A 12371-nucleotide genomic window follows, 5' to 3' on the forward strand; every position below is an offset into this window, starting at 1 on the left:
CAACCCTGTTCCTGGAGAGCTACTCTCCTGTAGGTTTTCAATCCAACCTCCGTTGTAACTAACCTGATTCAACCAGCTGATTGTTAGAATCAGGTGTGCTAGATTAGGGTTGGAGTGAAAAAGGTACAGGACAGTAGCTCTCCAGGAATAGGGTTGGAGTGAAAAAACGTACAGGACAGTAGCTCTCCAGGAACAGGGATGGAGAGCCCTGGTTTAGACCATCACTCAAATGATGGCAGTCCAGCACAGTCCCTGTCCCAATACAAGATTAGTTGGACTAGAGGGAAGGGTGTCCATGTCTTACCCACAAGACCAGGGTCCTTATTCATAATGTGTGATCCTCGGATAACGAGTGCTGATCTAGGATCAGTTTTACCCTTTATTATATAATGAATAAGGTCAGCACTCCTACTCTGAAACTGTTTATGAATATGGGCCCTGGAAAAGATAATTTATGATAATTCAACTGTTTGGTAACAAGGAGGATAAAACACTGTCTATTGACCAATAATATAAAACAAGGATGTTTGCTGAAAAATAATGTCCCACAAGGCTGTACTGGACTAAATGTAGATGTTTGCTTATCCTTCTCTGCAGGGCGTTGTTTGTCAACCAAGTGGGCTTGTGTCTCGTTGTAGGCAGTGCAGCCACCTGCGGCATTGTCATGTTTGCCTTGTACTCCCACTGTGACCCTTTGAAGTCTGGAAAGATTGCTGCTCCAGACCAGGTAATGAGTAATGATATAACTACTACAATCTACACCAGTGGTTCCCAACTTTTGTAGCCTCAGACAAACATACCTGATTCAACTCATTGAGGGCCTGATGGTTAGTTGACAAGTTGAATCAGGTGTGCTTGACAAGGACTACAATAAAATGTGTACTGTTGGGGGTATTCAGGGACCGGAGTGGTTCTAAAGGGGTGGTTCTAAAGGGGTGGTTCTAAAGGGGTGGTTCTAAAGGGGTGGTTCTAAAGGGGTGGTCCTAAAGGGGTGGTCCTAAAGTGAAATCTACATCCACTTGAGGTACCAGGAGAGCTAAAGTAAATGCACCCAATGAACTTTCACAGAATTGTAAACATTTTATTTTCTCCCTTTTTATGAAATGATTGCGCTTGTGTTAATATTTGGGTTTTCATACATTTCCCCTCTTCTCTCTTTCAAAGTATATGCCATACTTGGTGCTGGACATCTTTCAAGACCACCCTGGCTTTCCCGGACTTTTTCTGGCTTGTGCATACAGTGGCACCCTGAGGTATCCAATCCCTATCTGTAATATGCATCAAGTCATAAATCAGCATGTGACTGACACCACTGATGACATCATTGCTGGTAATTCACTGCTTTACAGTACCGCCTCCACCAGCATCAACGCTATGGCAGCTGTTACCATGGATGATCTACTGAAACCAACTCTAGCCAACATGTCACAGAAGAGGTTGATTTTAATTTCCAGAGGGCTGTGTAAGTGCAATTTTAAAGTTATATTTTTGTATTAGGTCAGCAACTCTTTCTCTAAAGTGAAAAACGCCCTAAATAGTTTGATTATTTAATAATTTGGTACAAAAACCAATGTGGTACAAAACAATGTGACCTTATCAAGCTGGAGTTGTAGCATCTAATGTGTCGCTGTGTTTTAGCTTTCATGTATGGGGCTGGATGTATCACGGTGGCTGCTCTCTCATCCTTCTTGGACTGGGGAGTTCTTCAAGTAGGTTCCTCCCTTCACCATATTACATTCCTCCTCATGTTTAAAGTCTCTGTAGGCCACGGACTCAGATCAGGTACACAAAAGGCTTTCTTATGGACACCAATACAAGTGTACCAAAATGCTGTCCTGACATACAGCCATAAGCCTTGGGGACTGAGAATAATGAAGGATTTGTCCAGTGTCACATTGTCCCTATTCTTCTCCTCCTCAGGGGTCCTTCACAGTCATGGGAGTGGTCAGTGGCCCACTCCTTGGGGCTTTCGTCCTGGGGATGTTTGTTCCCGCTAGTAACAGGCCGGTGAGTTGGACAAGATGCTGTTTGCACAATGGGAACATTTGGGAAGAGAGAGAAGATCAGCTGCTCATGTAATAAGAGTTACAGGGGTGTCCATCCATGATTATATTTTGATGCTTAGGAGGGTGCCATGATTTGATATGGGGGTATTGACCCGTACCCTTTTTCACCTTTTTAATTCTAACCCTCCATAGGAAGATTATTTGTACAGCTAATACCACAGTTTTGTTTTAGCTCATTCCAGAGAATTCCATAATGACTGATTGCCTTCAGAGATTATATTACTTTTGTCTTTAGGGCGTGTTTAGTGGCGTGGCGGTGGGCTTCTCCATCTCCTTGTGGCTGGTCATTGGATCAACTCTCCATCCTCCCAGTCTGCAGACCATGGGAGTCCTGCCCACCTATACAGATCAGTGTCCATCAAGTAACAGCACAGTCAACAGCAGCCTGGGCATGGACACACCCTCCGCCTCCACGCCGCTTCCCCTATATCAACATGGGTGAGGAAGACCTATGGAGAGACATACTAACAAATTGAGAGTAGTACCACCAGTAGAAGTAGCAAAAGTGTGTTATTATCATCAATCATATATCTCATTAAAGTGTTCATAACTCAATAACTTGTCTCTTATCTTGAATGTTGGATAGTTTACGGCCCAGATGTTCCTGGTCTGGTCATATGGTTAGGAAAGGCTCTTGGCCTTATGAGGTACGCTGACCAAGGAAACATTTCTCCACAGACGGACGAGTCTGCAGAACTTTTATTCCATGTCCTACCTCTACTTTGGTGCCGTGGGGACAATTTCAGTGGTGCTGGTTGGGGTAGCTGTGAGCTATGCAACAGGTAATAAAAGTATGATTTATTTATCATTTCCTCAATGTTTTTATCGTTTAATACCATGTCTTGACCATTCAGCTCAGACAGACATAGAGTGCATTCGGAAAGTATTCAAACCCCTTGACCTTTTCCAAGTTTTGTTACATTACAGCCTTATTCTACAATTGATTCCATTTTTTTTTACCTCAACCTACACAATACCCTATAATGACAAAGCAAAAACAGTTTTTTTGCAGATTTACATAAGTATTCAGACCCTTTACTCAGTACTTTGTTGAAGCACCTTAGGAAGTGATTACAGCCTTGATTCTTCTTGGGTATGATGCTACAAGCTTAGCACACCTGTATTTGAGGAGTTTCTCATATTCTGCTCTGCATATCCTCTCAAGCTCTGTCAGGTTGGATGGAGAGCGTCGCTGCACAGCTATTTTCAGGTTTCTCCAGAGATGTTAGATTGGGTTCAAGTCCGGGCTCTGGCTGGGCCACTCAAGGACATTCAGAGACTTGTCCCGAAGCCTCTGCTCCTTTGTCTTGGCTGTGTGCTTAGGGTCGTTGTCCTGTTGGAAGGTGAACCTTCACCTCAGTCTGAGGTCCTAACCTGCTCTAGAGCGCTTTTCTGCATATCTGCAGATATGGTTGTCCTTCTAGAAGGTTCTCCCATCTCCACAGTGGAACTCTGGAGCTCTGTCAGAGTGACCATCAGGTTCTTGGTCACCACCCTGACCAAGGCCCTTCTGCCCCGATTGCTCAGTTTGGCCAGGCAGCCAGCTCTAGGAAGAGTCTTGGTGTTTCCAAACTTATTCCATTTAAGAATGATGGAGGCTATTCTGTTCTTGGGGACCTTCCTTGCTGCAGACATTTTTTCTTACCCTGCCCCATATCTGTGCCTCGACACAATCTTGTCTCGGAGCTCTACGGACAATTCCTTCGACCTCATGGCTTGGTTTTTGCTCTGACATGCACTGTCAACTATGGGACCTTATATAGACAGGAGTGTGCCTTTCCAAATCATGTCCAATCAATTGAATTAACCACATGTGGACTCCAATCAAGTTGTAGAAACATCAAGGATGATCAATGGAAACAGAATGCACCTGAGCTCAATTTAGAATTTCACAGCAAAGGGTATGAATACTGATGTAAATAAAGTATTTAAAAAATAGATATATTTTTATAAATTAGCAAAATATTCTACAAAACTGTTTTTGCTTTGTCGTTATAGGGTATTGTGTGTAGATTGAGGAAGAAAAATTTAATTTAATCCAGAATAGGGCTGTAACCTAACAAAATGTGGAAAAAGGGAAGGGGTCTGAATACTTCGTGTGTGTGTGTATGTAAAATTATGTTTTCTGTTTAAACAGGACCTACCAAGAGAAATACCATTGACCCTGGCTTGCTCTGGTGGGATTTACAACAGAAAACCCTGGACAGTCAGATGGACAATCCACAGATAGTGCCTCTACACCACTTGCACAATGAAGATGTTGGTGAAAAAGAGGCCCTGAGCGCTGCGCGGAAAACTACCTTAACTCAATGTTCCCCAATAAAGTATAGAGAGCTTTGAGAGAAGAGAGGTGGACACACACACACACACACACACACACACACACACAGTACCAGACAAAAGTTTGGACACGTACTCATTTAAGGGTTTTTCTTTATTTTACTATTTTCTACATTGTATAATAATAGTGAAGACATCAAAACTATGAAATAACACACATGGAATCATGTAGTAACCAAAAAGTGTTGAACAAATCTAAAAATATTTTTATATTCTTCAAAGTTGCCTCCCTTTGCCTTGACGACAGCTTTGCACACTCTAGACATTCTCAAAACCAGCTTCACCTGGAATGCTTTTTCAACAGTCTTGAAGGAGTTCCCACAAATGCTGAGCACTTGTTGGCTGCTTTTTCTTCACTCTATGGTCCAACTCATCCCAAACAATCTCAATTAGGTTTAGGTCGGGTGATTGTGGAGGCCAGGTCATCTGAAGCAGCACTCCATCACTCTCCTTCTTGGTCAAATAGCCCTTACACAGCCTGGAGGTATGTTGGGTTATTGTCGTGTTGAAAAACAAATGATAGTCCCACTAAGCACAAACCAGACGGGATGGTTTATCGCTGCAGAATGCAGTGGTAACCATGCTGGTTAAGTGTGCCTTGAATTCTAAATACTTTACAGACAGTGTCACCAGCAAAGCAATGTCACATCTCCATGCTTCACGGTGGAAACTACACATGTGGAGATCATCCGTTCACCTACTCTGCGTCTCACAAAGACACGGCAGTTGGAACCTCAAATTTGGACTCATCAGACCAAAGGAAAGATTGACACTGGTGTAATGTCCATTGTTTGTGTTTCTTGGCCCAAGTAAGTCTCTTCTTATTATTAGTGTCCTTTAGTAGTGGTTTCTTTGCAGCAATTCAACCATGAAGGCCTGATTCACGCAGTCTCCTCTGAACAGTTGATGTTTAGATGTGTCTATTACTTGAACTCTATGAAGCATTTATTTGTGCTGCAATATCTGAGGCTGGTAACTCTAATGAACTTATCCTCTGCAGCAGAGATAACTCTGGGTCTTCCTTTCCTGTGACGGTCCTCATGAGAGCCAGTTTCATCATAGCACTTGATGGTTTTTATCACAGCACTTGAAGAAACTTTCGAAGTTCTTTTCATTTTCCGGATTGACTGACCTCCAGGTCTAAAGTAATGATGGACTGTCATTTCTCTTTGCTTATTTGAGCTGTTCTTGCCATAATATGGACTTGGTATTTTACCAAATAGGGCAATCTTCTGTATACCACCCCTACCTTGTCACAACACAACTGATTGGCTCAAACTCATTATTTTCCACAAATTAACAAAGCACTACCTCATGAAGCTGAGTGAGAGAATGCCAAGAGTGTGCAAAGCTGTCATCAAGGCAAAGGGTGGCTACTTTGAAGAATCTCAAACATAAAATATATTTTGGTTTTGTTTAACACTTTTTTTGGATACATGATTCCATATGTGTTATTTCATGGTTTTGAAGTCTTCACTATTATTCTACAATGTAGAAAATAGTAAAAATAAAGAAAAACCTTTGAATGAGTAGGTGTGTCAACTTTTGACTGGTACTGTATATCTCTATATCGAAAGGGACAGAAATTGTCATCCTCAGGCACAGCAGTTTAATTGAGGTTCTTCAGCAACATGTACATCATGTACAATTAGCTGAGGTAGCCAGTATATGTTCATATCATGGGTTTTGAATAGAATATTTTGGATAGGACACATGGTCTTTCATTTTAAAATGAGGTTGTGGTTATATAAGGGGATATAGCAGACCTAGATAAATACTGATTTAGCTTGGAGTATGCACTTTTGGGACAGTACCGGGAACACTAAATCAAGTGCAGCTCAACTATTTGAAAGCATTTTGACCTTGGTCTGTCATGAATTATACTATGTTACATAGTTGTAAGCAATATAACAATGTCTGACTAAACACTACAGTTTTACAGTAGCTGCCTATGTAACTACCATGCAAGTACACAGTTATAGCAACACTTAAGTAGAATGGAAATGTTTTCATTTAATTTTAGTCAGTTGGCATTCAGTTGAATGGAATCAATCAATAGAGTCAAATAAAGCTGCAGACGTTTTTTTGTCATTGATCAAAGGACCTTTCACAAAGGAGTCCATTATGGTTCTGTCCACATGCCTTATCAGCTACACACACACCTGCAATTCCAACCGTGGCGATGATAAACATGAAACCCAATGAGAGCATCCCGAAACCAAAGTGTTGACGCATCATATCGCCTAGTCTCCTTTCCTCCTGATATAAGCTAAAACAAAAATCTGATATGAAAGAACTGGACAGATGAATGGACATTCCCAGCAGTTTTTTATTATAATGCCTTCACTTTCCTTCAGTGCAGATGAAAGGAGACAAGTATAGGAATCCACTTTAGACTATTGAGATGTAGCTTTATGCTCAGGGACATTCTTTGAAATCCAGGAATATAGACTGGATGATTGATTAGCAACAAAACCGACGAGTGCGCAACTACTGTATGGGGCAAAACAGACAGGATTGGCATAGATTGTTCACAACATGTAAACTACAGTGCCTTGCGAAAGTATTCGGCCCCCTTGAACTTTGCGACCTTTTGCCACATTTCAGGCTTCAAACATAAAGATATAAAACTATTTTTTTGTGAAGAATCAACAACAAGTGGGACACAATCATGAAGTGGAACGACATTTATTGGATATTTCAAACTTTTTTAACAAATCAAAAACTGAAAAATTGGGCGTGCAAAATTATTCAGCCCCCTTAAGTTAATACTTTGTAGCGCCACCTTTTGCTGCGATTACAGCTGTAAGTCGCTTGGGGTATGTCTCTATCAGTTTTGCACATCGAGAGACTGACATTTTTTCCCATTCCTCCTTGCAAAACAGCACGAGCTCAATGAGGTTGGATGGAGAGCATTTGTGAACAGCAGTTTTCAGTTCTTTCCACAGATTATCGATTGGATTCAGGTCTGGACTTTGACTTGGCCATTCTAACACCTGGATATGTTTATTTTTGAACCATTCCATTGTAGATTTTGCTTTATGTTTTGGATCATTGTCTTGTTGGAAGACAAATCTCCGTCCCAGTCTCAGGTCTTTTGCAGGACTCCATCAGGTTTTCTTCCAGAATGATCCTGTATTTGGCTCCATCCATCTTCCCATGAATTTTAACCATCTTCCCTGTCCCTGCTGAAGAAAAGCAGGCCCAAACCATGATGCTGCCAGCACCATGTTTGACAGTGGGGATGGTGTGTTCAGGGTGATGAGCTGTGTTGCTTTTACGCCAAACATAACGTTTTGCATTGTTGCCAAAAAGTTAAATTTTGGTTTCATCTGACCAGAGCACCTTCTTCCACATGTTCGGTGTGTCTCCCAGGTGGCTTATGGCAAACTTTAAACTACACTTTTTATGGATATCTTTAAGAAATGGCTTTCTTCTTGCCACTCTTCCATAAAGGCCAGATTTGTGCAATATACGACTGATTGTTGTCCTATGGACAGAGTCTCCCACCTCAGCTGTAGATCTCTGCAGTTCATCCAGAGTGATCATGGGCCTCTTGGCTGCATCTCTGATCAGTCTTCTCCTTGTATGAGCTGAAAGTTTTGAGGGACGGCCAGGTCTTGGTAGATTTGCAGTGGTCTGATACTCCTTCCATTTCAATATTATCGCTTGCACAGTGCTCCTTGGGATGTTTAAAGCTTGGGAAATCTTTTTGTATCCAAATCCGGCTTTAAACTTCTTCACAACAGTATCTCGGACCTGCCTGGTGTGTTCCTTGTTCTTCATGATGCTCTCTGCGCTTTTAACGGACCTCTGAGACTATCACAGTGCAGGTGCATTTATACGGAGACTTGATTACACACAGGTGGATTGTATTTATCATCATTAGTCATTTAGGTCAACATTGGATCATTCAGAGATCCTCACTGAACTTCTGGAGAGAGTTTGCTGCACTGAAAGTAAAGGGGCTGAATAATTTTGCACGCCCAATTTTTCAGTTTTTGATTTGTTAAAAAAGTTTGAAATATCCAATAAATGTCGTTCCACTTCATGATTGTGTCCAACTTGTTGTTGATTCTTCACAAAAAAATAGTTTTATATCTTTATGTTTGAAGCCTGAAATGTGGCAAAAGTTCGCAAAGTTCAAGGGGGCCGAATACTTTCGCAAGGCACTGTAGACTCACTGGCTTTACTCAAAGCCAGTAGTAGCTCGTTAGTGAATATTGAAAAAAGTAAGGGGTCTAAACAGCTACCGTGGGGAATTCCTGATTCTACCTGGATTATGTTGGGGAGGCTTCCATTAAAGAACACCTTCTCTGTTCTGTTAGAAAAGTAACTCTTCATCCACAATATACTATGGGGTATACAGCCAAGTCTGTTGTAAAATATAGAATTGTATCTGGTCAAACACAATTTTTTCCAGAAGTTTACTAAGGGTTGGTAACAGGCTATTTGAGTCAGTAAAGGGGGCTTTACTATTCTTGGGTAGCGGAATGACTTTTTCTTTCCTCTAGACCTGAGGGAACACACTTGCTAGTATACTTAAATTGAAGATGTGGCAAAATCGTCTGCTATTATCCTCAGTAATTTTACATCCAGACCCCGGTGGCTTATTGTTGATAGACAACAATAATTATTTCACCTCTTAAACACACTCTACGGAATTCAAAAGCACAACACTTATCTTTCATAATTTGGTCAGATATACTAGGATATGTAGTGTCAGCGTTTGTTGCTGGGATGTCATTCCTAAGTTTGATTGTCTTGCCAATGAAAAAGTAATTAAAGTAGTTGGTGTAATGAACACGAAGGGAGACAGAGAGATGGTTTCAAGCGCAGGGCACAGCAGGTGTTTATAGCGAAGGACCACAGGAGGAGGCAGGTAGCTGGGTCCAGGGGCAGGCAGAAGGTCATACACAGGGGTCCAAAAGGGCAACAGTACAGGCTGGGAAAAGGCTAGTATTGTAGTCTGGGAGATCAGGCAAAAACTATCATACATGGGAGGAGTAAATCACGAGGACAACCAGCGCTCTGAAAGAAGAAACAAACAATACCTTACAGTGATGGGGTGCAAAGAACTGAACTAAATAGTGTGTGATAATCACATACAGGTGTGTGAACAGGTGATTAGAATTCAGGTGATTGGGATCTGGAGACTGAGCTGCGTTCAGGGGATCTAGGTGTTTTGAGAGTGTGAGTTGGAAGCAGACGTTACAGTTGGCAATTTCAGTGGGTTTTGTGATGAATGAGCCATCTGATTCAATGAATGATGAAGCCAAGTTTACCTTTTTCCCAAAATGTCATCTAAGATGCTCCAACGCTTTTTACTATCATTCATTTTCGTTTCATAGTATAGTTTATTTGTATTAAGTTCAGTCACATGATTTCTTAATTTGAAATACGTTTGCCAATCGATTGGGCTGCCAGACTTATTTGCCATACCTTTTGCCTCATCCCTCTCAACCATACAATTGTTCAATTATTCATCAATCCAAGGGGATTTAACAGTTTTCACAGTCATTTTCTTAATGGGTGCATGCTTATTAGCAACTGGAATAAGCAATTTCATAAATGTGTCAATTGACATTTTCAAACTCTCCCTGTCCGAGTCTGTAATACCAACATGTTTTAAGCAGACCACCATAGTGCCTGTGCCCAAGAACATTAACATTAGTAACCTGCCTAAATGACTACCAACCCATAGCACTCACATATGCAGCCATGAAGTGCTTTGAAAGGCTGGTCATGGCTCACATCAACACAATCATCCCAGAAATCCTAGAAGCATTCCAATTTGCATACCGCCCCAACAGATCCAAAGATGATGCAATCACCATATTGCACTCCACACTGCCCTTTCCCACCTGGACAAAAGGAACACTTATGTGAGAATGCAATTCATTGACTACAGCTCAGTGTTCAATACCATTGTGCCCTCAAAGCTTATCAATAAGCTAAGGACCCTGGGGCTAAACACCTCCCTCTGCAACTGGATCCTGGACTTCCTGACGGGCTGCCCCCAGGTGGTAAGGGTAGGTAACAACACATCCGCCGCCCTGATCCTCAACACAGGGGCCCTTCAGGGGTGCGTGCTCAGTCCCCTCCTGTACTCCCTGTTCACTCCTGACTGCATGGCCAGGCACGACTCTAACGCCATCAATAAGTTTGCCAACGACACAACAGTGGTAGGCCTGATCACAGACAACAACGAGACAGCCTATAGGGAGGAGGTCAGAGACCTGGCCATGTGGTGCCAGGACAACAACCTCTCCCTCAATGTGATCAAGACAAAGGAGATGATTGTGGACTACAGAAAAAAAGATAACCGTGCACACCCCCATTCTCATCGACGGGGCTGCAGTGGAGCAGGTTGAGAGCTTCAAGTTCCTTGGTGTCCACATCACCAACAAACTAACATGATCCAAGCACACCAATACAGTCGTGAAGAGGGCACAACAAAACCTATTCCTGTTCAGGAGACTGAAACGATTTGTCATGGGTCCTCAGATCCTCAAAAGGTTCTACAGCTGCACCATCGAGAGCATCATGACTGGTTGCATCACTGCCTGGTATGGCAACTGCTCGGCCTTCGATCGCAAGGCACTACAGAGCGTAGTGCGAACGGCCCAGTACATCACTGGGGCCAAGCTTCCTGCCATCCATGACCTCTATACCAGGCGGTGTCAGAGAAAGGCCCTAAAAATTGCCAAAGGAAGGTCCTAAAAATTGCCAAAGACTCCAGCCACCCTAGTCATAGACTGTTCACTCTGCTACCGCACGGCAAGTGGTACCAGAGTGTGAAGTCTAGGTCCAAGAGGCTTCTAAACAGCTTCTACCCCCAAGCCATAAGACTCCTGAACATCTAGTCAAATGGCTACTCAGACTATTTGCATCTACCTACATGTACATATTACCTCGACTAACCGGTGCCCCCACACATTGACTCTGTACCGGTACCCCCCTGTATATAGTCTCACTATTGTTATTTTACTGCTGCTCTTAAATTACTTGTCACTTTCATTTCTTATTCTTATCTGTATTTTTTAAAACTGTATTGTTGGTTAGGGGCTCGTAAGTAAGCACTTCACTGTAAGGTCTACTACACCTGTGGTAAACGGCACATGTGACTAATACAATGTGATGATTTCATTCCTGTGCTATTTGACTGATAACCTGAACCAGGTTGCAGGCACTGGTTACAGTTTACGTTTTTTCTTGAGTGGGCAGCTTGATGAAAGCCAGTCAATATTTAAATCACATAGAAAATATATTTCTCTGCTGATATCCCATACATTATCAAGCATTTCACACATATGCAGACACTGACTGTTAGCACTCGGTGGTCTATAGCAGCTTCCCATAAGAATGGGCTTTAGGTGAGGCAGATGAACCTCTAGCCATATTATTATTATTTTATTTAACTAGTCATGTCAGTTAAGAACAAATTCTTATTTACAAATGACGGCCTAAAAAAAGGCAAAAGGCCTCCTGCAAGGACTGGAGCTGGGATTAATAATAAATATAGGACAAAACACACATCACGACAAGAGAAACAACACTACATAAAGAGAGACCTAAGACAACAACAAAGCATGACAGCAACACAACATGGCAGCAGCACAACATGGTATCAGTACAAAACATGGTACAAACATTATTTGGGACAGACAACAGAACAAAGAGCAAGAACAATAAATCATGCAAAGCAGCCACAACTGTCAGGAAGAGTGTCCATGATTGAGTCTTTGAATGAAGAGATTGAGATAAAATTGTCCAGTTTGAGTGTTTGTTGCAGCTTGTTCCAGTCGCTAGCTTTAGCCAATTGAAAAGACGAGCGACCCAAGGATGTGTGTGCTTTGGGGACCTTTAACAGAATGTGACTGGCAGAGCGGGTGTTGTATGTAGAGGATGAGGGCTGCAGTCGATATCTCAGATAGGGAGGAGTGAGGCCTACAAGGGTTTAAT

The 12371-nt window shown here is 42.2% G+C and overlaps 1 protein-coding gene across 2 annotated transcripts in view; it reads left to right on the forward strand.

Moving 5' to 3' along the window:
- Positions 1 to 6520, forward strand: part of slc5a5 (solute carrier family 5 member 5) — a 30875-nt gene extending 24355 nt beyond the window's left edge. For both annotated transcript variants that reach the window (XM_021573060.3, XM_021573106.3), the window contains exons 8-15: positions 598 to 727; positions 1165 to 1253; positions 1350 to 1462; positions 1639 to 1709; positions 1921 to 2007; positions 2302 to 2504; positions 2745 to 2848; positions 4204 to 6520. In XM_021573060.3, coding sequence (XP_021428735.3) covers positions 598 to 727; positions 1165 to 1253; positions 1350 to 1462; positions 1639 to 1709; positions 1921 to 2007; positions 2302 to 2504; positions 2745 to 2848; positions 4204 to 4406 — 1000 coding nt within the window. In that variant the 3' untranslated portion in view covers positions 4407 to 6520. The remainder of the gene's footprint in view (positions 1 to 597; positions 728 to 1164; positions 1254 to 1349; positions 1463 to 1638; positions 1710 to 1920; positions 2008 to 2301; positions 2505 to 2744; positions 2849 to 4203) is intronic.
- The last annotated feature ends 5851 nt before the right edge of the window (positions 6521 to 12371 follow it).

This window comes from Oncorhynchus mykiss, chromosome 1, assembly GCF_057628025.1.
Source record: "Oncorhynchus mykiss isolate SJ-2025 chromosome 1, ASM5762802v1, whole genome shotgun sequence".
Taxonomy (NCBI): Eukaryota; Metazoa; Chordata; class Actinopteri; order Salmoniformes; family Salmonidae; genus Oncorhynchus; species Oncorhynchus mykiss.